This window comes from Accipiter gentilis, chromosome 9, assembly GCF_929443795.1.
Source record: "Accipiter gentilis chromosome 9, bAccGen1.1, whole genome shotgun sequence".
Taxonomy (NCBI): domain Eukaryota; kingdom Metazoa; phylum Chordata; class Aves; order Accipitriformes; family Accipitridae; genus Astur; species Astur gentilis.
The window spans coordinates 30437029-30464366 of record NC_064888.1 but is presented as its reverse complement, the minus strand read 5'-3'; the positions used below and the strand labels follow the sequence as shown (position 1 = coordinate 30464366).

Sequence of the window (27338 nt, the reverse complement as noted above, 5' to 3'; positions counted from 1 at the left end):
TACCTCTACAGCCAGGTCTACACAGGACTACACTGCACCCCATAGGCTTGTCTCCTCTCAGTCTGACTGCAAGGCAAAAGTCCATGTTGCGAGCCAAAAGGAACAGGTGCTGGGCAGTTACAATTGGCCTGTACTGAACAGCGAGTCCCTAGTAAGGTCACCTGCAGAGTTTTGCCATGGGAAAAGCATTTTCTTTGACAAAAAAACCTGCCTACAGAGCAATGGATGATGCAGGGGTTGGAGGGCAGCACTGGGCCAGCTGTGAAGCAATATTGGTCTGAGCTCTCATGCTGGCAAGTCATCCAGGGCAGTCTTTCAGAAATATGGGGACCCCCTCACTTTTGGGAGACTGGTCACAGAATGGCTGTTCTGGCAGAGGTGCTGAAACTGGCCTGAGAGGAGCACACCCTTCTGCAAAATCACTGGGCATATTTCCAAGATTGGGCACCTAAAACTGTGGGAGAGATGGGAAGGAGGAGGGTGTCATGCCATCTGTAGAGATAAAGGTTGACATATGTGCCTGCTGCCTGAGAAGTGGCACTGGAAGAGGGATACTGCAATGATTGGTGGGACAGAATTTCACACTCCAGTCTTCATTCAGGGGGTAGCACAGGACCTCTGCCAAGCCTGGGGGGGGCCAGGTACCCTGGTGAAGTCCCCCCTCTTGTATTTTGCAGGTGATGAAGTTCGAAGCTACATCTCAGGGCCACCTGGCCCCCCTGGGCCACGGGGACCACCAGGACCCAAAGGAGATAGTGGCTTGGTGGCTGGGTCTATGTCTTCGTCTTACCAAGGGTTACGGACTTCTGAGCGGTTGCATGGAGGATCCCTTGGTGCTGAGGGATCCCATGGAGGTTCACTGGGCACAGGCAGCTCTTATGGTAGCTCCGTTAGCAGCATGTCGTCTTACAGTGCCTCAATAGGCAGTGATGGCTCTTATGATACCTCCCTGGGCAGTGATGGGTCTTTCACTGGGTTGCTGACAGAGGATGAATCACACAGGAGATCAGCAGGTTCAAGCGGATCCTACAGCAACTCCTTCACTGGTTCCCTGGATTACAATGAGCTGGCACTCCGTGTGTCGGAGAGCCTACAGAGTGAGTGGAATGCCTGCTTGTCCTGACCCTCCTTCTCCCAGCCCACAACTCCTAACCCCCTGTACCTGGTCTCATGCTGTTCACTTCCCTCACCCTTCCTGCTGCCTGCAGCTCTCCCTTACACCTTCCTGCCTCAGCATCCAGCCACAGGTCTCCCAGAGCTTCTTTGAAATGATATCTTTAATTCCTCAGGCCGAGGTATTCTCCAGGACCTTATGTCATACACTGCACAGGGACCCGCGGGTCCCCCGGGCCCTCCTGGTCCCCCTGGCATCAGCAGGGTCTTTGCAGCCTATGGCAATGTCACTGAGGACCTCATGGACTTCTTTAGAAGTAAGTGACATATTGACTTGGTGTTTCTGGTTCATACATATGAGATGTCCCCAATGTCTCGTAGACCTAGTGATCTTTTCACCTTTGTGTGCTGCAAAAATACAGTCAAGATAGAAAGCTGGAGGCAGATAGTCTTTGCATCCCCTTCCCCCTCTTGCTTGGGAGGTGCAGTCTCGTCATTAGGAGGGACATCTTGTTTTCCCACTACTTGTAGGAAACTCATCCCAAGCCCTGAAGGCCACTGTGCTTGCAATCCCTGGGGCCCATTTTAACATGGCTGGGCTGGCACATGTAGCGCAACATGAGACAGCTGCTCGCTCTGGTCTCAAATTCCTCTCCCTGACCATGGGCCAGCTGCAGCCCTGGTGACAGCCAGGACACCCAGAGAGAGTGGCAGAGCAGTGCTGGTGAAATGACATCACAGCCTGCCCCTGGGGCTTTGTTGTGACCAAAACCATTTTTTAAAAACTTGCTCTCGGTCTGTCTAATCTATCTAACCTAGAGAAATGTCCTTCCAGTGTGACTCTGCTTCTCTAAGTGAGCACAGACCTCTTAGCAAGTGGTTTGTCCCACTCATTCATCCTCTCCTTCATTTGTCTCTCCAGCATACGGTACCATCCAGGGGCCACCCGGTGAAAAGGGGGAAAGGGGCTATCCTGGACCCAAAGGTAAGGCTTACCATCCTTTCCCTCTCAAGCCCTCTAATGCCCAGGAAACAGCTCTGTGTCCACAGAGATAGCTGGCACAGGGCGGCTCAAGGTCACATCCTCCCCACGGTGGAGGTGGCACCTTCAGGATCTCAGCCCAACCATCACCCTAACTCAGTCTTCCTTATCCTGGCCTGTCCCTGTTCATGGGCCAGTCATGCTCAAGAGCAAACTTGGTCTTCTCATTCCTTCAGGTGACCCTGGACCAATGGGCCCACCAGGACGCCAGGGGCACAGGGGACCAAAAGGAGAGAAAGGAGAGAAAGGTATGAACATCTGCCATTCCCAGGAGAGCAGGGTTTGCCTGGCGGGGAGTGAAGGATTCCCCGGACACAAGCCAATCTCTGTGAACTGCTGGAAAACCCACATGGCCCCATTTTTTGTTTGGTTCGGGCCTTTTTTGTCTTTTTTTACCCCACATGAACTTTTCAAATAACCTTCCTTTTGATTTGCTTGTCCCCAGGTGAACAAGTGTATGTTGGCAGAAGAAAAAGAAGAAGTGTTGGGGTTTAAGGAACGAGGCAGCTCAGTTCTGCACTGGGCAGCATTCCCAGCGGCCTGTAAAGAATTAGCCTGAATCTTCACTGTCCTAATGCTAAAATGTCCTTGCCAATCAGCTAATCACTTAGAGTTGATAGTTCAGTGTCGCCACTGAGATTTGAATGGCTGTTTTACGTGTCCAGCGTGGTCCTAATGTGGGTATTTGTTCCTGTTGCTGATGTTCAGCTTAGCACCCTTGAGTTCCCAGGCATATGTCTTTGGGCTGACAAGGGCTTCCTGTCTCACCCAGTCCAGCCTTCTTGTATTGCTCCCAGCTACGTAGAAACCTTTTTTTTTCTTTTTTTTTTTTAACCACTAGCCAACTACCTAGCAAAAAGAAAAAAAAGAAACCAATCCCTCCCCCACCAAATGCATGATTTTTCAGAGATCGGATTCAGCCCACAGGACAAAAGGCCCCATAAGAAACCCTGGGATTCAGCTTGCTAACTGCACTGGGATTTCCTCTCCACGAGCTCTGCTGTGGCGGTCCTAAGCAGGAGGACCTGTTGAAGCAGGTGCTGGTGGTACTGAGTGGGGAGCTGTGGCTCGAGGGTCTCTGGGAGGGGGCACGCTGCACTGAGGTACCCCAAACAGTGACCCACATGGGACGCTGAGCCCAGCACTGCCAATGCCCAGCTGCTGCAGCATAGTAGGTGATACAGGGAGAAATAGCTGGGCTCTGCCTTCCCCACCCAGCTGCATGGTGGTGCTGGTGTCTGCCTGATAGTCCCCACTGTAGAGCTTTCAGACCCCTGGGGTCAGCACCCACTATCACCCCGGCCCGTGACTTGCTTTGGAAAGCGATGCCCTCCCAGCTCGGCAGTTTTGCGATGCTCGAGTGCGCCACGTGCATTAACTCCACTCCCGAGCCCAGCTCCTTGGACAAACTGTTACCGGAGGGGCTCAGACAGCGACAGGGTACAGCGCGTGCAAGTACTTGGCAGGGAGCGCGGGTCAGCACGTGCTTTGCAATGCCTGTTTATACCAGCACAGCGAGACGTGACATGCACAGGGACCAGACCGAAGCACTTTTAAATGTAATTTGTTATTTTTGTATTTTTTTCTGTTTTTTAAACATTGGCAAAAATAATTTTTAATGTAAACAGCCCAATTAAAGTGTGTTTTTCACCCCAACCTTGTCTGATCAGTGTTACACTGGGCAGTCAGTACCAGCTTCCCTGTGACCATGGGCAGACACACCTTGTGGTTTTGGTGGCTGTTTTGTTTCTCGCCACTGGTGTGTGACCTGAGCAGATGCCAAGCCGCGTCTCAGATGCCAGCAGTTTCCAGTCACATTAACAAGAGCCTCTGCATATTGTCCCAGGATGCCACAGCCATCATCTTCTTCCTTGCAGGGAGGCAGTACTCACGGAGTTTAAGCATTTTAGTGTTGGGGGGCAGGGGGAGCCTTGTGGCTGGGTGATGGCTGAGCTACAAGGTACTGCCTGGCAGAGGCTGGTGTTTCAGTGCAGGAGTGCGGGGGGGGGGGGGGGGCGGGGGGGCAGCCGGCAGCCCCTCGCACAGTGCCTGGCCACCGCGTGTGTGACACCACATCAGTTTTGTGGTGTTCCTGGAGCCACGTGTACACATGCACACTAGCCCTGAAGTGCTACTTTAGTTCCAGGTATTGGCCAAAGCAGGACAGTGGCTCATTTTTGTAGCATGATGACTTGCTTGAATTGCTTTGTTTCAGTCTAGGTTTAAACACCCATTGCCCATTTTTATTTCCAGTGTTAGCGATGTCAGGTTTTGGTGTTCTTCCCACATATTGTTTAGGAGAGTTTAGAGCAAAGGGCTGTGTGACCCAGGTCAGCTTTCAGCCCACAGCACCTTCCAGTGTTTGCCAATAAAGCCTGCGTCCTTCTGGGTGATTCATACTCCCCACCTGGCTCTGCCGTGATGAGACATTTCCTTTTAATTATCTCTTCAAAACAACAACAAAATACATGTGGTGTCATGTTTAAGCACAGCAGCTGTGTTTCCATGGCTGAAGCCGTCCCTGAACCGCTCAGGACTGCTGTACTGTGCTCGCAGGTTGTGTTGCAGGGCAGGGTTAGGCAGCTGAGAGCAGTCTGAGGCACCGCAGCCCTACAACCTCTCATTTGCTCCGTAATCCAGCCTGCGGCGCTTGGGCCATTGCTCAGGGGGCTCCGCTGCGAAGCAGCAGCACCTCGCTCCTTCGCCTGTACCTGTAGGAAGGGTGGCTGTGACGAGGCGGGGACCCATGGACTGTGGGGCAGAAACTGGAGCTCTTGCAACTCCAAGCTAAATTCCCACAGACAGGGCATGGCAGTCACTGAAAACAGCAGCCTTTTAGGTTTGTGCTAAATCTGCACTCCTGCCCTGGGCTATTCCAGTCAGGGACCCACACACCGTACAATGTTAAGTACCTTTTACACTCGGTTATTTTAGAAATTCCAAATTGTCCCATTGACTCAAACATCACTTGTATTTCATGCAAGTTTTCCATCAGCAAAACAGAGGCCATCTCAGCAAACTGTGGTTTTATTGTATTTACAGCAGAATTATTACAATATTCTACAGAAAGCCGTGAAATCAAATTACTTTTAAAAACAAGACAACTCCCCCCCACCCCACCCCCTGCGTTGTATGGTTGCTACTGCAAGTTCACTTCCATGAGCTGTATATACAGAGACCCTTAGCCAATTATTCATCCATCTCATGATTTTTGGTTGCTTTCTGTAAGGCAAAAATAACTTGGTTTGCAGTTAACACAAAACATTCAACAAACTGCTGGGACAACACGAGGTTGGAGATGCCTCAGATGTATATGCTTTACCACGGAAGACCACTCTGCTTGGCTTTCTTACAGAGAACAGGGGTGTGACAGTTCAACATTACAGATTTCACTCAATGTCCCTTTCTAGTCTCTGTTCTTTCCACTATTTAGCATTGATAATCAGTAAGAAAGAGGCTTTACCACCTAGCTTGGTAATTGCAGAAGAAATTTTGGTAAATTAAAGCATCTTTGGCCTCAGCCACTCCCTTCTCCTTTCAGTGTAGTGGAAGCACATGAGCTTTTATCCATGAGCTGGTTTTGAGCATGTTCTTATTTAAGAGGTTGTCTTCTTTCTCTGGCTCCACTGACTGCCCTAATGCCAGAAGCACAGAAGTAGCTACCGAAATGAAGTATGAGGATTGAGACAAGAGAAGAGGGATGGAGAACAACTAAAAGCTCTGCAAGCAATATAGAGAAACACTGTAAACTTTCTTCTGTTTTCTCCTTACCTTTATCTGTTCTTATCTTTTGTAAGACTGAGAAACAACAGGGCATCCAGGCCTTGGCTTGCCTGTGAACGAGGAAGGTTAATTCTCTCTGACCTTGTTTTGTATCTGCTGTGAAGATGGCAGAAGTCTGGGAATAGGAAATGTGTATGGACACATCAATGCAAAGAAGTTTCTGAGATCCAGAAGTATAGATTTTGAAGTAAAGTGACCAGACTGTAAATACCAACATAAAAAGCAGAACGTTATCTACACAGTGACGATTCCAAACACTCTTCCCTGCCCTTCCCTCCAATGACCATTAGTCACTGTCCTCAAAAACTTGCCCCACTTCCCCATGGCAGATCAACCAAAAAGCAGTAGCTCAGCAGAAGCAACTAGCCGTGAGCTTATATGCACATTTTAGTCTGTTCCCTGGTTTTCAGCAAAGATGAGCATTTCTGAGGTCACAGGAGCTGCAGCTATGCAGCAGCTCAGATAATCGGGCTACCTGAAAAGTGGATTTAAGTGCCTGAATTTAAAAAAACCTTATTCAAATCTTTCCTATAGCAAAGTATCCTTGAAATACTTGCAAGACACGTACTGTTTCAGGTGGAGAATCGGCTTAAACTTCCTACACGATGCTGCTGTCATAAGGACATTGTGGTGTGATGAAAGTAATTACATTACTGCTTTGCTTGGCTCTTTCTTAGTTAAGGTGCTAAGTTCTGTATTTATTAAGAAAAAAATTTCAGTAGCACAGAGTTATAATAGAGACAAGCCTCTGGGACAGAAGAATTTTTTTAACCACGTGATTGATTAGATATTGACTATCTGTGAATGTGATTTTAAAAGGATATTAGCTTAAAATATTGTTTGAAAAAAAGGATGCAGCTCAAAATGAGTATCAGTATTTTAAAAGTGATGCAAAAAATCACTCTGAGTGAATGCCACTGGTCAGGACAGTGCGGTACTGCCCCCTCTGAATTTGAATTCAGGTGTCAATTCAATCAAAGATTTTCCTATAAAAGGTGTTAATAAATCAGGAGCTATCTAATCAATCATAACAACCTCAATATCGTATCTTTTCATGCTGTACATGCTTCTCAAGTATTCAGCAGAGACAGCAGAGTACTTGGAAAAAGAAACAAATTTGTTTTATGGGAGTCGGAGAGGAACAAATCCTGGAGTATTTCCGCTTCACCAAAGTAAACAGTGAAGTTCCCCTGGACTTCAGGAGGCCAAGGGCTGGACACAGCCTGTTTCCTCCCCAGCTGGTAACCTCTCCTTAGACAGCGCCGTGCAGGCGAGATACAGATTTATTCAAGATGCAGAACCTCTTAAGAACAGGGGTAGCAAGACCACCTGAGGTTTGGTTAGCCAAAGATCTCCCTGGCTACTGGCAGCATTGCATTGGCAGAGGACTACAAGATCCTGCAAATAGCTGAGTTCCAGTAACTGTTAGGATGCCAGTAGAGCCACTGGCTCCTGTATTTCAAGGCCCCTGTGCCAAGAAAGCTGACTCAGCAGGTGCTGAAATCTGCTTTCAGAGCTCAGGAAGAACAAGTTGCGAGGTCTGAATCGGTCGGAAGCAGGTTTTTTGTGAGAATCAGTTGTTAATACAAGAGGACAACCAAGGTATTGCACTGTGATTCATGCATTTTATTGCCTTTGTTCATTTTCCTGTGGACTGTATTTACGATGTAGTAAAACACAGAGGTGAGCAAATACTGATTTGTGGTCATCTTTTGAAGGGCACGTGGGGAAAATGAGATCTGCCAAACACTCAGTAAGGAAGTACATCGTTTTTGCTAAGGAAAATACACCCAACTACCCTGGAGACGGAGCTTCTAACATTTATTAAAGGAAGGTGACGTGATAGTGGAGAGATTGGATTTTATATCTCAGGAGATCTCTTCTAGGCCTATGTGAGACTAAATTCATTTGAACCGAATTTTCTGACATTAATATAATATTGTACAGCTCTTTCATGTTCTGCAATACTTAAAACCAATTTTATCAGCCTAAATGTGTAAGTACCCATGCTAGTTCCTGTTAGTCCCCAGAAAAACACATTTTCACGCTCGATATCAATTCTCAGCACAGTTCACAAGGCTGCAACTGCTTAACAGTGCTCCACACCTGGAGACCTGACCAAGCACCCGCTAAGGCTTCAATCGCTGCATTCGATCCCTCCCTTCATCACAGAAGTCAGTTACTCACTCGTACAAGTACAATGACATCAGATTGCGGGCTTGTGTGAAAAGGATCTTCAAATAAAAGATTGAAAAGATTTAGACAGAAGTAAACAGTATGCCAATATGTATTAGCAAGTTATCACTGAAATTGCCAAAAAATGTAAGGAGAAGATTAACATTTCCCTCTGAGGATTTAATGTGGATGAAGGTAGAGAAAATCCAGAAGGCAAAAACTGCCTGCCCTGTCTACTCCCCAAGTAAAGCATGAAGCCTACTTCATACGAAATTGCAAACAAATTCTGTTAAATACAGAGATGAAGATTATTTAATGTTATTTTAGTAACAGTCAATTTATGATGGTGGAGCTTAAAAAGTAAAAAGGCCTTCAAAGACATTTTTCACCCTACTGAATAAACAATTTAAAGAACTTTAACTTTGCATTCAGCAACAGATAACATTCTAGAGATATGGTATGTGAATTTACAACAGTACACAATACACATTTATATAATAAAATGCCGGAAATTAAGGCTAGCTATTAAAGTAATTATGCTATCAAAAAGTTACAAAATTTAAATTAAAACATGCATTTTCAATTATTTTTTTTTTTAACTGTGCTGTAAATTAAGTGTCTTCATTGAGAAGGTATTGGTTCAACGTCCAAGGATTTCAGCATCCAAGATTTCAACCACATCTGATTAAATTCCTATGTTAACTTATGAGCTCATTCACATGCATCAATACTGTTCCCATGAAATGAACATCATGTAATGGTCACCAGTCGCACATTTAATGCAATGTTTACAGTTGATACCCAAAGAGACTAGAAAGTCAGGCTTCAAATGACAGAAAGCAAATACTATTTTACAAATTGAACTCCAGCATACCAAAGTACAGCTTATAATACTGTATTGATATGACTCAAACTCTAACCACCAGAAAGAGTGCAGTAAAAGTGACCTAATACAGTTGTATTTCCCTACCGGCTATATGAGAAACATTTCAGATTTTTTCCATTGCAGATCAGTCAGGTAAATAACTTATTGTACATCTATGAACTTGAAAAATAAAAACAGGCTATGTTAGTACGTGGCAACACAAAAGCAAAAAACCCAGCTTCATAAAGTAGTTTGTCTATATATTTAACTTAAATCTTTCTCTAAAATAAAATGACTAAAATAAAAAAATCAAATCTAACACTTCTAATCAAATCAGACTTTAGCCATGGTTATTTATAAATATGACCATCCACCTCCACTTTTCTGATGGAGTTTAAATGAACAGGCTTTGGTAAGAACAGAAAAATGGCTCTACCCATTCCAGGTACAGTTAGAGAAACCACGTGCATTTTGCACACCGCTTTCTAAAAAATACATTCTACAGTTTTTCAATTTGTAGAACTAACCACATGTAATAGCTAAGGAAAATAATAAACTGTGCATTTTAAAGTTAGCATTTCTTTCACCTTTACATATTTTAGTGCAAAATATTTTAGGGTGAGGATTTACAACAAAAATGGCAGTAGCAGCAAGAAATCTTCTGTTTTGTACAGTAACAACAATGCTAAGGAGTTTTGTTTTTTTAAATGACAAAATACTATCCTGTTGCCAGGACTAGCATACCTAAGCGTTTCAGGCACTGTATTAATTAAACTAGCACCCCATTTCATTATGGAACTAATGGACAAAAATACGTCATGGAGATCTGCTCAGTTTAATTTATGCCAGAGGTTTCTTTTTTAAAGAAGTTGCAAAGGCTTTTGCTTTTGCCAATCGTGTTTAAACTTAAAGGTTGATTTTTCTGATTATTGGCATGTTCTGAGTAATTAGTTTCAGTCCTTGCTATGAAGACACTGCTCAACATTATAAAATTTTAAACCTCTCACGGCAGTTTCAGTTGTGGAATTCTCTCGTGGAGAAATCAAGACACTTAAACACACAGTAGCAGAACTAATATTCCACTGTTTAAATGTTCACATGAGAAACCATTTTTTTGCGTTTGGAAAGAGTATAATTAATATTTTAGGCTTAAAGTCAAAACCATAGATAACATACTTTTTGAGACCGAGATAAAAAAACCACTTATTCTTGAAACAGCTGAAGGACATAACATTACCATTATACACCAACACTTTTTTTCTTCTTCTCTTCCATTCAGAGAAGTAAAGAAACTGATCATGACACTGATTGTCTCCACTGAAAACAAAAAGCGCTAGGTCCTTTGATGTACACTGCAGATTAAGTCAGGTTAGACAATGAGGATGGAGAATTCCAAATATGAAAAAACCTACAGCAGTTCCCAGAGTTATGACCCAGTGGAGTGAAGGCTGGGGATTGGATAGAATTTGGAAATCCGGCTTTGTGTTGAAGGGTTAAGGCATTCGGATTCTCCAGTCATTTTAAAGAAAACTTCCTGTTCCTGAAGTTTTCTGGCAAATTCTTCTTCCAGCGTCTAAAACCAAAATCAGATTGTCATAGGATTATAAGGCAAAGTACAAGAAACCTATTATACTGGTGACATATTGCCTGATGTAACATTGTAACTTCACACACCATCACAAAAAAAAAAAAAAAAAAAAAAAAATCACCTAGCAATTACGAAATTGCAAGACAACCAAGACACAGCAAACTAAGAACATCATCTGCCTATAGGATACTCTCTGAACTGTGTGAAAACCTAGTACTTTCCATTTTAAAATATAAAACCCAAGAACAACCTCCACCACCCTCTATCTGTTATTTAGCACTCAATTTTTGTAGTAACCTCCCAGTTTCTGAAATATATTCCTAAAACCTGATTTACCTCCAGCTCAGAAGTTTTATATGCAAATACGCACTATGCACACATGCACTGCAAGAGAGAACACAGTAAGAGGCTGGTAGGACACAAGCCTTTTTTGTTGCACATGCCCTTTGCTCAGCTTTTGCACTTTTTTTTTTTTTTAAACGTCTTTAATTATTCAGTGAACTATAGAAGTTTTGTACAGTAGCTTGATTCTCCCCCTCTGCAATACTTTTTGTACTGTTTGTATTTGATAGATCCAACTCTTGATTATTTTCCAATTCATAAACTGCTCCAATTTACCTTTTTTCTTGGTCTCAATTTCTCTCTCCATTCCTTCAGTTCTTGGCTGTGCTCTTCATCTAGCTCTTTTAGCTTCTGAGTTTCATGCTCAACCAGTAGATGGCATTTTTCATTCTTAAAACAAGATAAAGATAATCCTTATGTAAAACTAATTCAGATTAGGCAACTCAACATTTGTACAGCAACATATGTTGTCCTAATTCTTTTTAATTAGCTTATTCCGTGTAAATAGTGACGTGAATAATTACGAGATAAAAGTATGTTACAAGGCTGCATTATCAAAAGCTGATCCTTCCATCAGAACCAATTGAGATAAGAAATACTGGTAAATCCAAATATACTGTTGAGTATCATTAAGGCAGCAGCTGACGGTGTTACTCAAAACTGGTTTCACTGCCTAATAATGCTTTTCAAGGTCATACAGCGTTTCTGCTTTGCTTTCTAAAGACAGTTTGTATAATTTATTAAAATCAATTACATTAAAAATGATGGTTTTGGAAATATTTCAACTCTTGGTGCCAAGGAGCTGAGACTAACAAATAGAGCTTAGAGAGGAGAGAAATGTGCTTGCAGAAGCAGGCTCAGAATCACCCTATAAAAAGGAAAAGGATAATCAAACCACACATCAGCTTCACATTCCTCTCAGTAAGGTACATATGCATCTGCCTAGCTTTCAGAGGACTTTTGAAGCATGGTAAGGAAAAAAAAAATTAAGTATTTGGCTACATCAAAACTTTGATTTTTAAGAGCAGTTGGCAATGGCAATCTCTAAACCCCATGTTCAACCCCATGTTTCTAGGGTTCCAGTCCCAGCTGGGTCTGATGCAGAGTACAAAACCACAGGAACAAAAATGACAAGCACTTGGCTAGACCTGAGTGCAGCTAGGGGCCAATTTTTCTCGGTGAAGTTCAGAGTAGCCCTAATCGGCTCAATTTTTTGTGAGCTGAAACTCACAAGACTCCCACAGTACTTGGGGATTTACTAGGCGTATTAGTGGCATAGTCAGGGACTATTTCACAGGATATAAGAAAGTGAGCAGAACTAGCTTCGTTGGTCATTGGAAGATTTCTCTACACAAAGGTTATCAGCAGGTGATCATTTAATGCTTTAAAACTGCCTTGTATCCCTGAAACAGGGAAAAGCTGATTTAACGGAAAAGGAAATCCGGCCTCTGGTATACAGCAACAACTTTTACAAAATGCCTACAAAAAGAGACAAAATAGAGTTACTTATCACAAGAAGAGAATTCCTTCTAAGTACCTTCCAGAAGCTCGACTACAAATGGCAGCCTGCACTTTGTAAAAACCACCTCATTCCATGTATTGCTACAAACGTCTTGTGGGTAATGCCTGGTGCTGCTTACGTCTATTCTGATTAAAGACGTTTCAGCAAAATCAGGTTAAAAGAAAATGTTGCCTACAGAAAATAGCACTGGGAACTTGACAGATATTCTAGAAGTGATCATCTGCTTCTGGTTCATGCTCCTCTTGCATTTAAAATGATTTCTCATCAATTGATGTAACTACATGAATCTGGTTAAGCAGTACGCTGCAGGCCCTTGAAAGCCAAGTGGAAAAAAATCCTACACCAATCAGTAAAAATGAAGGAAACGATGTTTCTGCTTTGCCTGCATCTGTTATTAACCTGAGCTTCCCACTGAATATTCATTTAATATCATCTATTTTTAACCTGTAACTGATGCAGTTCTCTGATGTTTGCTTCACATTGCAACTGAAGGTCTCGCATTTGGTTTTCGTGTTTCTGATGCTGAGCCAGTCTCTCATTCTTCTGTCTCTTTTCTTCTTGAATAGCAAACTAAAATTAAAGTTAAAAAGATGGTTTGTATTGTGCCTCTAGATACAACAGTTTATATAAGTCAAAAAAATGGATGTAACGGAATGAATACATACTGAAAAGAATGGTTTAAAAAGATTTAAACGATAACTGTATTTTCTTTATTCTTTCTTTAAAATTCTTACAAAAGGAATGCCCTCACAGTTTTGTCTATCATTCCATTTCTCTGTCTGCACTCTAAGTTTTCCTTAAAAGGCAGCACATTTCATTTCCAGACTCTGAAATTATCTCTCCCTGATAAGTGACACAGCAGTGCTGTTACAAGTGTCAGTTAAGGTTGGTGTTATACAGCTACAGGAAACTGTATTTTCAAGATTTTTGATCCTTCCAGTGCTCACCATATGAAACCATGATTTGGGACTTTTGTGCATCAGTAGAAAGCAAACCTCTAAACCTCTTTACAGCATTCCCTTTGAAAGAATGAGTGAATACCTACAGTTTTAGTTCAAAAGCTCACAAAAATCAAGTATTCTTAAAAACATTTCACAGAATCACAGAACGGTTGACATTGGAAGGGACCTGTGAAGATAATCCCCCCGGCTCAAAGCAGGGTCAGTTGGGTTCTGAGTATCTCCAGAACCTCTCTCAGCAACCTGTTCCAGTCTCTGACCATCCTCACACTAAAAAAGCATTTTCTTATGTCTAAGTTGTATTTTCTCTATTTCAATTGTGCCCACTGCCTCTCATCCTGTCACTGGGCACCACTGAGAAGACTCTGGCTCCACCTCGTTTACTCCCTCCAGTTGGGTACTTATACACAGGGGTAAGATCCTCCTGAGCCTTCTCTCCTCCAGGCTGAAGCATCCCAGGTATCCCAAGAGTCTCTTCCTATAACAAGGCCCACCAGTCCCTCAGTTATCTTCAAGGCCCTTCGCAGGAATCGCTCCATTAAATCCATGTCTGTCTTGTATTGGGAAGCCAAGAGTGGCACCAGTGCTCCAGATGAGTCTCACCAGTGCAGAGGGGAAGGATGACTTCCTCTGACCTCATCCAGTGCATCAACCCAGTTTTGTACCACCTGTGAATTTGCTGAGAGTACACTCTATACCATCCTTACATTTACATCACATTAAGCATTTACACTATTAAAACTGTTCTTGTTAATTACCTGCTTAATTTTTTCACGATCTTGGTCTGGAGAGGCTAATGAATTGATTCTCAAACTTTTCTTAAACATAGCCATTCGAGTCTTGGCCTCACTTCGCTGGATTTTAGGCAGTCTCGCTCTTTCCTGAGTTTGCTTGTTCTTTAACTCCTCGATAAGGCGTTGATTATATCTCTGCATTTGTTCTGTTTCCTAAAATGTTAACCATATGGAAATGTTACACAGCAACTATTACATTAGAATATTTGCATCTCAGTTCATCAATAAGCATGCTGTTTGAGTCGGCTTCTTTCAGCAGAAACCAGTCCCAGCCCTAGTGATACCAATGGGAAGGAAGGGGTCTTCCACTTATTCCAGAGAGTTCTGGATCATGCCCAACCCAGATGAAATTCTCTAATGAATACGAATACAAGTTTTACCAGCTGTTGTTCAACTCCTGAATTGCATTTTTAAAAGTCTACGTTATTCAAAGGGAGAAACTTTTGTGGAACTGAACTTCCACCACTGCAGTTGTGAAGGGTCAGTTTGTTGCAAAAGCTGGTGAAAGCAACAGCCATTATGGGGATAAACCAAACAATACAGAAACAAGCCTTCAGTGGAGGCTGCTCATGCTCCAATCACCAAGGAGATCCTATAATATCTCTCTGTTGGATTTACATTTCCAAAAATTGAACTATTCTGTTTAGTGTATTCTATAAAAAACAAAATGCCTTGTGGAAAATAAGTGTTGTCTCTGAGCTTTTATAGGATTTAGCTATAAAGAGACAGTTGTCAGCTACTTGCCCAAAAGCTAATCCAGTTCATTCTCCTCATTTAATTCCAGGATGATTTACTAATGAGTAGATTTATTTAAATACAAGCCCAAACTGGTTTTGGTGTATAAGCAGAATTTGGTAATTTTAATAGAAAAAGGTTGATATTGTGGTTGGTTTTTTTGGGTTTTTTTAGGAATCAAAAGGGAAAAATATGATCACTTATACTTCAACATACTACTAAGTTATTAAATTATTAAGATTTTTTTAATTTCAACAGATCATACACAGCTTCAAAATACCTGTGGGGGTCTTGCCTGTGCAAGCAAACAGCTACCTGTAGAGATCATCATACTACTTGATAAAAACCCTGGATATTATAACACACGAAAGAAAGAGTCAAAGTCAATACTAACTTTTTCATGCCTCTTAAGCAGCTGGTGTCTCTGCATGAAGTACTGATCTTTGAGTTGCTGTTTGAGGAGCTGGTGTTTCTCTTGTAGATGTCGCTCTTCTAGCTCCCAGATTGCAGCTTCGCGAGCTGGAAAAAAGAGGAAGGCTGGTTCAGAAAGTACAACACAATACTTTCTAATCTACCTGCTAGTGTATGTTTAGATGTGGCCTACAAGTGCATTTTAAGAACAATGCTATTCCATAGCACATGTTTTTATTACAGTTCTAGATTAGTCATGAAAGTCTTTGATTTCATAAATTTAAGACAGACTATTGTTTTACTAAAATACAACATAAATGTCTGTTTTTAAAGAGAGTCTGCTGCTGGATACCTCTCATGAGCTGCTGTTTGTTGTTGAGGCAATCTCGTTCAATAGTGGCTAGTTCTGTCTTCTGCTGCTGAATAATTTTCTTTAGAGATGCATCCAGTTCTTGTTGCTGCTTCTGCACAAATTCCTGCTCCTGATAAAAAACAATAGAAGTAAATTAAATTGTGTTCTAACCACATTACATTTTAATGAAACTCCCAGTTCTCTCAGCATTAGCTATATAACAAAACAAATATATCTATGAAAATTTGAGCTAACATGCCTCAGCTATAAAATTATGCATCTCTTTTATTTTTTACATAGAAAGTAGGTAAGAGTATATTTACTGTTTAAATAACACCTTCAGAAATAAGACCAAAGGCAACAAACTAGCCAGCAATCTGCAATTCATTCCACGTTTTGTCTCTCCTCAAAACAAGCTGCAGGTTCAAAGCTAGCAAAGACAAGTACTCAATATGAAGTTGATCTCATCATATCAAGGGTTAATTATTCATGGGTGTAAGAAAATAAAAGTATGCATGGTTATTTTGCTTTGGATGATTAGTTAAAGCCTATTTATTTATACAGTCGGATTTCAGATTTGTCTCTCAATCTCGAGTGGTTTATCTTGTCATGAACGCAGATACTGAGTTTGGGAGTTCTGCAAGACTCTGCTATGAAGACATCCAATGGCTTTTACAGGGACTGCATTCTGCAGAGCTTAAGCTTGTTACCCCAGAGCTGAGCTGACTCCTCGCAAAGCAATTTGCCACCTGCCTGATGCAGTCCCCGTATCGCCTGCATCTTTCCATTATCCAGGGTGTACCACTCTATTGCACATCATCATGAAAAGCAGGCAGTAGTAAGAATCCCCCTCCCATGCCCCAAGACCATACTGTTGCCTTTCTTCTTTGCAACTATCAAAAAAAACCCCACAAAACAAAACGCATCTACAAGCATGCAAGCATGCACACACACTCTTAAAGAACAAGAAATTAAAGCAGATGTAAAGGTCAAAAGAAAGGATGATGGCAGTGTCCTGTCACGGCCAAGGTGGGCAGCTAAAGCATTTGCTGTTATATATAACAAAGCAACGTTAAAGATGGTCTATCGGAAGGGAGATGGGATGATACAGGAGAACAGTACTGGGCTACAGATGATCAGTGGAAGGGTCTCCTGAGCTATGTATTTTCATTTTTTTTACTGAACCTATGTTACTTGCCAAGATATTCGTCAGCAACATATGGAATTAAATGTTCATTAAAAGTACTTTTTATTATGACCAGGAGAATCCTGGTTTTCATCTTCACAGAAAGTTATTAATAGATGAGGCTTTCATCTCTCCCAGTGGACAGTAGAGTTACACTTGGACAGGTAACAGAAAACCCGAGGTGGAGTAAGTTGGTGCAAAGTTCCGACAGTGACAGACCTGAGGGTACAAAAAGAACTGGAAGGCCATATCTGTAAATTAAGTCAGACATACCTAATCAAATATATGGACTGATAAAAAACACCATTCTGTTTCCCTTTCTAGATTTAAAGGATAAGAAAACTACAAGTTTGTTATTCTAAGGGTGCAGACACATAATTAACATGGTGTTTTATTTGCCAGGAATTTTTTCATTTGAAGGGAGTGGGGGGAAAGCTGTGTTCTAGTGTAGTCATGGTCAAAAAGCAATTACGCTTGAGCTTTACTCAATCATTTAAATATTATTGCTGCTCTCTCTACATAGTAAATCTTAAGAAGTTTTATAATTGCTAGCACTATAAGATAAACCAGGGAATCTCAGAAAACACTCTGGCCTTTCCACTTCCCACGTCTACTCAAGTATCACATATAATAAAGGTCACGCACTTTACTAAAGAACGTATTGGATGGTTAAAAGGCAGACAGTACAAGACAGTCCACCTTTTTTAAAGTTACCACTTGGTTTTGTCCAATAAGTATCTTAAAATAAACTCGGATATCTTTAAAATACATGGTTTCACTGCACACACAGCATAGAAGACACACATTGTTTCTCACATGTGCTGAACAAATAATAAACACCAGTATTATATTGCATTTGCATGAAACTTCAGTGTCTTGCCCAAAGTTAATAACTACTGTAATTTTGATCTTTTTACTACGAATACTGCATAATTACATGCATTTGTGCTAACTAGTTTGGAGACAGCAGTTTGGAGATCAGCACATATGAGCAGAAGGAGAAGAGAAAACACACATCTGGAAAACTAGGAAAATAAAACTTTTGTTGTTTTACATTTTAAGACTTACATCCTGCATTTGTGCGTTGAAAAGTGTACATGAAGACAACTGAAAAGACTGAATCATAACCTGAGCAACGCCCTGTGGGACACAATGTACTTCCTATGTCATAATATAATGAAATGTATTTCTGTTCTTAAAAAAAAGAAGAAATGAGATCTGCTGTATGTTAGTAATATACATTTAAAATGTCAAGGCTAATCACACAGAAGTCGTCACTGACAGAAGTTCTAGATATTCTAAAACTAAACATCTGCACCTTGTCTAGTATTTATCACTCCAAGGATATTTCACCTTTAAAATTGTCTCTTTCACCCCTCTCACTTCAACATATTGAAACCAGCAAAAGAAAAAAAACTAACTCATTACAAACACTATGAAAAATTAGGCTTTTAATTGTTTCCTTAAAAAGTTCAGAGACACATATCCTTGGTATGGGGAGAGCGCTGCAACTCAATCACATTCTATCTATCCTGCAAAATCCTCTTTTGAATTAAACACATAATTGAATAAAGTTGCTATTATTTTCTAGGCCACTCACATAAACATTTAAACTTTAAGTTACTCAATCCAAACGTGCTATGTTGTGGTGCAAACTCACTCTGTGCAAGCTGTGGCCATCACAAAGCCAGTATTTTCTAAAATACTAGCCCACTTTCTAGCTGGGTCATATAAAAGCAGCAAGTCTGAAGGCGTGAAATTATAGATGGTGTCTTGTAAAGTTTCCATACACCTACACTTTGACATTTAAATAACTTCATTTTACCTATTCTGTTCTGCTTCTATGAACAAGATGCTTCATGCTTACATATCATATACATTTTCCTCCCCTGCGCTTATGTTGCTCAAAACTTACTTCTAACTGTAACCTTTATAATTTGATGGACCTATGGGGTACTTACCACTCATAAAAGCACTGTAAATAAACTTGCAGTAGAAAAATACCATTCTTTTTCAGTACAGCGTAGAAAATATTATGCTTAACAGCACGAATCTGGAAATCTGTGCTCCTACGTTTCTACACAGTATACTCTATGGGATGTGATATGGGAGTACTTGAAGAAAGAGAGCAGTATGTAGGGTTAGTTTGAGTTAGGTTCCATATTCACTCAACAACAACAAGAAGTGAAATCATCAAGCTGTGTGAATACTGCCGCCCTTTATATTTTAGTAGCTTGAAGGGGCCGTTGTTACCTGAGCATGCTGGCTTTGTGCAAGCTCCTCTTTCTTGCGTTTCATGAGCTCTTTTCTCAGCTCTTTGGGTGCTTTCTCCACTTCACATAAAACCTACAGTGTATATAAGCATGCAGAAGGTGGCGAAAAGAACACTTTTTCTCCACAGCAAGCATTACTGTGAACATAGGACATGCAGGTCAAGCACTAGAAAAGTACTGGGAAGCATGCATTACTTCAGTGGCACGGATGTTAGCTTAGTGAAAAGAGCTTAATGAGAAGAGAAGGAACAATACATGCTTTATGTATGCCAGCGCAGTGCAGAGAGGAGGTATATGCCAGCCTCTTTTTGCATGCAAATGCTGCCCAGTGCTCTCAGAAATGGCAGGTGCTTGCTTGCGTTTTCATGCAGCAGCTAGAATAGTCAGTAGTTAAGAAAAGCACCACCTGCAAAAGTGGTATTTTCTTGAAACACTATGGCAAAAGGACTACAGAGTATGTCTACTTCACGGTAAAGCTGTGACAAATGGTTGGAAGTTTAAAATAAATTCCACTGAAAACCAGCTATTTCTGACACTGTCTCAAACATGAATTTGTAAGATGCCATTATTAGTGTCTCCAACCATAAATGACATCTACACAGATTATGTCTTTAAAATAATCATACAAGCAAATAAAATATTAATTGGTTGTGTTTGGTCCTGAAGAATTTAAAAGAAAAACCCAGAAATAACTAAGCATGTTTTCAAGAAACTTTTCACGACACATATGCTGGAATGGAATGTGTTTCAGTCCAAGGTGAATTAGCCTAGATTAGTAGAAAGATTCTAAATATAACCTGGCTAAATCAACTGACTATTAATCTGTTAATATGCTGATGCATTTTATTTTTAAAAATTACAACAATGTAACATTGCACACTCCAATATAGCATGGGTAGTTTTAGAGCACTAGCTGCATTTTCCTTCAAACTGTAAATCACCTTCTTAAGCTTTAAATACAAAACTATGCACCCAAAACCAAATGCCTGTTTGTTTAATAGTGGAAGCATCATCAGAAAACAGAGTCCAAATCACCACATGCTATTCCTGTTTCCATGAAAGACCTGCTTTTAGCTCAGAGCAATACGTAAAATTCTTCCCGCTTTCCCATGTAGGACCCAATCACCAGTAAACAGAGAGAGACTCAAAAATGCAAGAGGTACCGCAAAAGAAGAAAAATTGTTATTTACATATGAGCATATGATTCAAACTGAATACAACCTATATTTTTAAATGCACTTTTGTACTACAGGATCATTCTATGCAAAAGCATGGACAGTACAGATTTCTAAAGGGACGTCTGTGAGTCTAGTAACTATTAGAGCAAACACTAGAGCCATTTATATACAAACGAGCACTACACAACTGATCTGAAAATGAAATAAAACAGCTTTTAATATGCAAAATCCATAAGGAAACACATCACCTTCTCTTACTCTAATGCAAACAAATTAATAGCATAAGGTGTAAAGTGTCGAAAGTCATTCATTTTGCCTTAACTGTATGACATGTATGAAATTAACTGTAAAAGATTTTAGGTTATCCAGACTTTTCTCTCCTGACTTTCTTCTTTGAGTTAAAAACCTAAATCCATATAACTGCTCACTTCATATAAAGAAATTCTGAACAACAACAGCACACATTCAATAAAAATCTAACAAATTACTCTTAACAACAACTAAAAAAATCTCTGGAATTTAAGTGGTTCTCAGTAGTGATCAAGACCATACTCTTTTCTTCGAAAGTCTAATTTGATAAGTATTTACCAAGTAGCTATAGCTGGATTTGTTTAAAGTAGAAAGCTCAAATATTTTTCACAATCATTAAGAAAATACTTATTCTTGATTTAATATTTGAGACAAAGTAATTTATTAAAGATTCTGTGAAACAAAGTCTTCTAACTTGGTGATGTTTTCTAGATTAAGTCAATACCTAAATCTTCCTGTTAGCTGTTTGTATTTCACTTTAGGCAGCAAAACAAAAGAAATAATACTGACTGCTGGTAACCCTTCCACAACTCAGTACAGCACATGAGGTTGACGAGGCTTTTGGGAGGCCTAATCTCAACTGTTTGTTATGCCCATACTCCTTATTTCCTATATTATCATCATTGTCTCTTACCTCCTTTTTTTTGTTCTTCAGCATGTTCTGGAATTTGGACAATTCCTTCTCCTGTTCTGCTTTGATCCGTTTTGCTTCATCTCGTAAACGATTTGTGTGTTCCTGTTCCAAGCGCTCTATTGTCTGTTTCTGCTGTTTTTCTAGATTTTCTATTTCTTGATCGTACTGTCGCTTTTTACTCTGTAAAAATAAATTGGCACCTTTTTTTTTAGAAAACTACATTATGTTCAGTGAAGTGCTGTACCACAGCAGAAGATGGCCGTGATGAACTGTTCTGGCAGGCAAGTTCTAGCATACAACCTAGGCACCCCACAATGGAAAATATTGCCATTTATTAACAAGAATGAAAACTAAGCTATAGCCATCATAAAAGGAAACACCTGATTGCTGCTAGTAGTATTCTGCCTACTGCATCAAGATGTCATATTTTAAGAGCACCAAAGCCCAGAAACTCACTGTCATTTCCTGTTCAAAACGTCTGTACATCTGTTCTCGCTGTTGCAAAAGCTTATTACTGAGTTGCTGTTGGGCTCTCTGCTCCTCTTTCTGAAGAAGTCTTAGCTCTCTTAGCTCTTGACGTCTAATAATGAAAAAGAACACTTAATATTGATGGGAAAACAAAAGAAGTGGAAAATTACAAAAGATGAAAAAAGCATCTAAAACTTAGGTCCAGTAAAGCTGGTTTTGAATTTATTGTCTTAAACACTTTACATTCCTTTCTACTAACAAAATAATTGAAATTAATACCCAAGTATTAAAAAAAAACCACATTAGCCCCCTTCTTTTATTCAGAGAGGAAAAAATTAGCTGCTAACCTCTTATAAATTTTACTTTTAAAAACACTTACCGTAGAAATCGCATTTCTTCACTCTTCGAGTCATTTTCAGTAACTATTTTTGATGTGGTTACACTCACTTCTACTCCATCAACAACAAACTTCCGAGTTTTCTTTAAAGTTTTCTTCTGTCTTCTAGTTTCCTGAATAAAGCATTGTTAAGTTATTCTGTACTTAAGTTATATCCTTTGTTCCTCTTTTTTCTTAATATTCAATTATTTCAAATATTTCTGTGAAGGCCTACCGTATAGTAAACAGGAGTTCTTCTCACTTATCAGGTACCTCACTGATCAATTGAGAACTTGAAAAATTCTAATGTACTGAAACTTTCTCTAGTCAGCAAAGGAAACCTGTAATTATTGATCACCTAAATTGCCGGGGCGAGGGGGGGGGGGGGGGAATCTATGTAAACCCTGAACAGACAATTACTGTTTGCTTTTGACCATAATTTTCCCAGTCACCAAAAAAGATATTTAATTCTGAAAAATAGTACTGAAACAGAATAGCAATTTACTCACTACTTCTGCTTTTGAAATAAGTTAAACAAGCAAGGGTTATTTTTTTTAATTCATATATATTAGTCAGAAATCATGTGATGATCTTGCCAACAGAATTGGAGAAATCTCACTTCTCAGAGCTGCTATTGTTACATTACAAGAGAAAAGAGCCCCCAGCTGAAACTGCATCTCCATTGTGTTAGGGCTACTGCAAACACCTTGGAGTCATGCTTAGCACAGCTATGCCAAGGTATCATTTTTGTTTGGGGCTTTTTTTGTTGTTGTTTTTTAGGTTTGTTTTGTTTTCTTCAAACCCATGGTTACACAGCTACTATCCTAGTATGGCTATAATCATGTTAGTATAAAGATATAAATAAAGTTCATAATCTGGAATGCGCTTCCTCCAAATAAGCTCATTCATACTGGCATAATTGCATTGATATAGTACAACCATAGGAGTACAGTGTTTGAAACAAACCTGAAAGACTATCTGCCTTAGATCTTCTATAATATAAACAGAGACAGAAGATGGAAGTGACAGGAATTCAATAGATCAGATGTTGTAAGATATTTGTCCTGTGAAAACAGGAATTCTGTGCAGAGTAAGGCATTGAACTTCTTGAATATCAGCTTTGAACTACAACCATTCACAAATCTTCACCTTTACTATTGTCAGACTTCCTGTTATATGCTAGTCTACATTTTAAAAATACAATTATGCGATAAGAAAATGATTAGCAGCTCTGTAGCTTCTAGCTTTGCTGCATAACTGCACAAAATCCAGATATTGTTAAAGCATGAAATTTAGAATACTTCGGTTTCTACAAAGTTTTATATTCCACACTGTCATACTAGTTTCTCACTCAATTTTCTTTGTTGCAAAGGTCAAACTTAGAGATAATTTAAGGGTCACACTCACATAGGATTTTATATAAAAATATATGATTGCTTATACTTACCTGTAAAGATATTGATCCTGTCTCTTTGTTTTTACTAAGGAAACTGGAAATTGACAAGTTCAAATCAATGCTGCTGTTATCAGCCGTAGAACCAGTGCCTGAATCTGTATCATTTTCTTTCAAATTCTCTGATTCTAGCTGCTGTAAAGTTTCAGTATTGTCTTGATTATCTGTTTTGACTTTCTCCTCATTTTCTTCAGTGCTAATACTAATACTGGGGACTGGAGTGATTTCAGAGTCGTCAGCTTGTTCATTGACAATATCTTGAAGCTTATTCTTCATTATTTCATCAGAAGTAACGTCTGAATGTTCTTTATCTATCCAAGTACTGTTTTCCTGGATATTCTCAGGTCTGTGCTCTTCTGAATTTTGGTCCATATCAGTCAGTTTATCCACCACTTTATTAGAAATATCCTCAGGCTTGATCTGTATTGCCTTCTGGTCTATGTCGTCTTTTCCAGAGGCTTTGATCTCTGTTTCCTCCATGCTGCTTATATCACTAATATCCTCATTTTCACTTTCTGCCAGTTTCTTGTCTACTTTGATCGCTTTATCTTGGCTTTCCGATAGAGTTTCTTCAGAGCTGATTATCTCATGGACCTGCTTAGCCTGACTTTCCACTGGCTTATCCTCCGTCTCAGGTATTTTATCCCCATCACTGATCTGTGTTTCAGCAATACCACCTATCTCCTTAATGTTGTCAATTCCATGCTTTATTAGTTCCTTTTCTTCAACAGCCACTTTATCTGCAGCATTAGGTAGAGTTTCTGTAGTAGTGTCTATTATTGCATCTTTCTGAGCCTCATCTTTATCTTCCTTTTGCTCTATAGTATTTTCTGCAGGGACCTTTTCTTCCTTACTTTCTGACATATCTGTTCTCTTCTCTTCTTTTTCACCAGTTTCCTTAGAAATGGTTTCTTTGGTTTGTACACTATTTTCAGTTGTAGGTACTATTTTCAGTTTATTATCTTCTGTCTGTTCATTTCCCATGTCATTTTCTTTCTCTGCTTTTAGGTTGGGTTCATCCTTTATTTCTGATTTTGTTACCACATCAAGTTCTTTCCCTCCTTTCTGGGATTCTGTATCTTCATGTGTTTTTTCCAGGCTTTCTGTATTCTTTTCAGCTGGCGCTATTTTGCCTTGCTCATCTTCACCAGTTGGCACAGAACCATTCTGCACTTTCACATCACCAACAGTAGTATTGCATATATTATCAGCTGTTTTCCTAAATTTAATGTCCTCAGATTCATCTCCAGTTGTTTTGTCATCTGGAAACATAGTTCTGGCTTTGTCCTCAATTGCATTACTTTCTGTTTTCTCAGAAAGAGATTCCAGAACAGAGGCATTCTGCGAAAGTTTATCCTCTTCAGAGCTGGCAATACTAAGGTCAGAGGATGCACGCTTCTCTGCGGGTAACTGCTAAAAAATTAAAGGAAGAAAAATATTTAATCATTTTCTACTTAAATAAAGCACAGTTCTATTGAAGAATACCTGAACAGAGATTAATATTGTATTTACAGGCAGAGTTACATGAATCTAATAATCTCGGAGTACTTCACTTGGTGTTACCACAGAACAAGTGTATGAACTGCAGACAGGCTCTGAACAGAACAGTTTCACAGGAACCCTCTTTCATCTCATAATTTAACAAAATATACTGTGATTGAAGGAAAGCGATCATGGTCAGCCCTCTGCCTCATGCTTAACAGAATCTTCAAGAGTCTTTTTCCAGTAGGCAGTAGGTTGCTTTTTTTTTTTTATTATAATTATTTCAGTTCCCTTGTTGAAAGACACGTCTGTGCCAGTTTGGCTAGGAAGAAGCTGTGTAGCTTTAGTTACCAGCACTGATAAAATCCAATATTAAGACCTCCTTCTGCTTCAACAAAAAAAAGTGTCTTTCCTTGTGTTCTTTGTTAAAAATGTCTGAAAATTCTTTGGTCTGTTTTTTTAATCACTGTGAAACTCCATTAAAATGGTGAAAACCTCCAGCAGATCTGATTAAGTGGCAATACGAAACTGGAATAGAAACAGTTATGTAACTGTAGAAATTGCTGCCACTAGAATATGAATGAATGTTATCAGATTACATAAAGCCATACAAAGAAGAATATACTAGTAAAGTATCATTTTAACCATAATTGCCCTTTCACTCTTCAAAGTGATTGCGAGATCTTTCTGTCTATATTTACTGTTAGAACCCTGTAATTTGCAGATCAGGCTTCTGATTTGCCATCGGGAATATACTAGGTTAGCTATTGTAACAAGCATGGGTTTGATCGCGCATTTCCTACCTTAAGGTTTTCCTAAGGATACCGAAAACATTTCCTTTAAAGTCAAAAGTGCATTTAAAAGATTTCCTCAGGTAGTTGTTGTAGAAGCTTAGTGTTGATCTCCAAGCAATTCATAAAACTGCCACAAGTAAATAATGTAAATGCATCTACCTCACAGTTTCTTGAACTGCTGCTTGTGTCCAGACTTAAAATTGAGTCACAGTGTGGACTTCACTCCAATCCTCCCAGGGATTGATGGCTTAGGAGCTAATCAGCAGAGGGAGGTGGCAAGTGATGCCTTAGGAGATAGAGAATAAGTCCTGGAGGAAGTCAGTGGGAATGCACGCTTGGAGATCTGCTGGGGTGGACAGGGAAAGTGGTATGAAGGCCACGGGACGTGACTAGCGTGGTGAGGGGTGAAGAAGAAATGGAGGAGTGCTTCTTGTGCACGTGCATTTGTCTTCTTTACCATTGCTGGTAATGGCAGCTACTGGTGGTACTGGTGACCATGCATGTTTACAGCACTTGAGCCAGTTAAGTCAGAAAGCACACTACCTGTATACTCTGCAACCTACTACCATATCATTGAACTTCACAGCTTTGCCCTTTGAGGAACTGCATTTGTGTTGTAAGACTCCTAAGCATCTTTAGAAATACACTCATAAATGCAATCCTGTCGTGGTAAAATATGGGGGGTTTGTTTTTGGTTTTTTTATTTGATAGCCATGCTGTAAAATCACAAACTTAGTTTATAGCATAATGGTCACATACCTTCCTTAAAGTTTTAAACATCTTACAGAATACAAATATACGTTTACTTGTTCATCTAGTAATTTTGACTTAAAACCATTTATATAAAAATCAGTATCTGGATTTTTAAAATTCTATACTACAGAAACATGTAAAAATAAATGAAGATAATATTTTTTACTATTAGTTCTTAAGGAGTTTAAGAACATGCTAATTTTGACAATGCTGACTACTTATTTTGTAATAAGGTTAGAGTATGTTTATGTTGTTATTTTTAGAAGACTTGATGAAAAAGTTGGGTAGTACATCAGAAACTGAGGTCTCCATAGGAAAATAGTGATTGAAACTAGTTGCATATTTTAAAAAGTAAATTTTAAACTGACCAGGGAATTTTCTGTTTCTTCTTCTTCATCCTCATCTTTACCGTCTTCAACTTCTTCTGTAACTTCAGCCTTAGCTTCTGCAATCAATTCTCTTATTGGTTTATTGGAAGTAACAGTAACAAATGGATGCTTGTGAAAATAAAATATAAGCACAATATTAAGTGTTGACTTCATTGTACCCAATGGGAAAATTGTAACTTGAAGGAAATATAACTTCAGAGAAATGTTACTTTGGTTGTCTCAAACTTGAAGATTTACAGTTAACATTAATCATAACTGTTGTAATGTTTTTATTCTGCAGAAGTTTTAAAATCAAAACATTTGTATTCAAATATACTGTAAGTAGTCTAACAAACTTGCTAAAAATAAAAATAATTCATCTA

The 27338-nt window shown here is 39.7% G+C and overlaps 2 protein-coding genes across 5 annotated transcripts in view; one reads left to right on the top strand and one right to left on the bottom strand.

Annotated features, from left to right (window-relative positions):
• COL17A1 (collagen type XVII alpha 1 chain) overlaps window positions 1–2812 on the top strand; it is a 36992-nt gene extending 34180 nt beyond the window's left edge. The window contains exons 52-56 of the mRNA XM_049810394.1: window positions 678–1097; window positions 1290–1430; window positions 2036–2098; window positions 2332–2403; window positions 2601–2812. Coding sequence (XP_049666351.1) covers window positions 678–1097; window positions 1290–1430; window positions 2036–2098; window positions 2332–2403; window positions 2601–2650 — 746 coding nt within the window. The 3' untranslated portion in view covers window positions 2651–2812. The remainder of the gene's footprint in view (window positions 1–677; window positions 1098–1289; window positions 1431–2035; window positions 2099–2331; window positions 2404–2600) is intronic.
• A 2406-nt stretch (window positions 2813–5218) lies between these two features.
• Window positions 5219–27338, bottom strand: part of SLK (STE20 like kinase) — a 51733-nt gene continuing 29613 nt past the window's right edge. For 2 of the 4 annotated variants that reach the window (XM_049809671.1, XM_049809674.1), the window contains exons 8-19: window positions 26956–27084; window positions 23553–24971; window positions 22109–22239; window positions 21718–21841; window positions 21262–21441; window positions 19121–19213; window positions 15682–15811; window positions 15313–15437; window positions 14148–14336; window positions 12875–13000; window positions 11185–11298; window positions 5220–10551 (exon numbers count right to left, since the gene is read on the bottom strand). In XM_049809671.1, the coding sequence (XP_049665628.1) occupies window positions 10405–10551; window positions 11185–11298; window positions 12875–13000; window positions 14148–14336; window positions 15313–15437; window positions 15682–15811; window positions 19121–19213; window positions 21262–21441; window positions 21718–21841; window positions 22109–22239; window positions 23553–24971; window positions 26956–27084 (2907 nt within the window). In that variant the 3' untranslated portion in view covers window positions 5220–10404. Of the gene's footprint in view, window positions 10552–11184; window positions 11299–12874; window positions 13001–14147; window positions 14337–15312; window positions 15438–15681; window positions 15812–19120; window positions 19214–21261; window positions 21442–21717; window positions 21842–22108; window positions 22240–23552; window positions 24972–26955; window positions 27085–27338 lie in introns of all 4 variants that reach the window. The other 2 variants (XM_049809672.1, XM_049809673.1) reach the window with 2 other exon arrangements.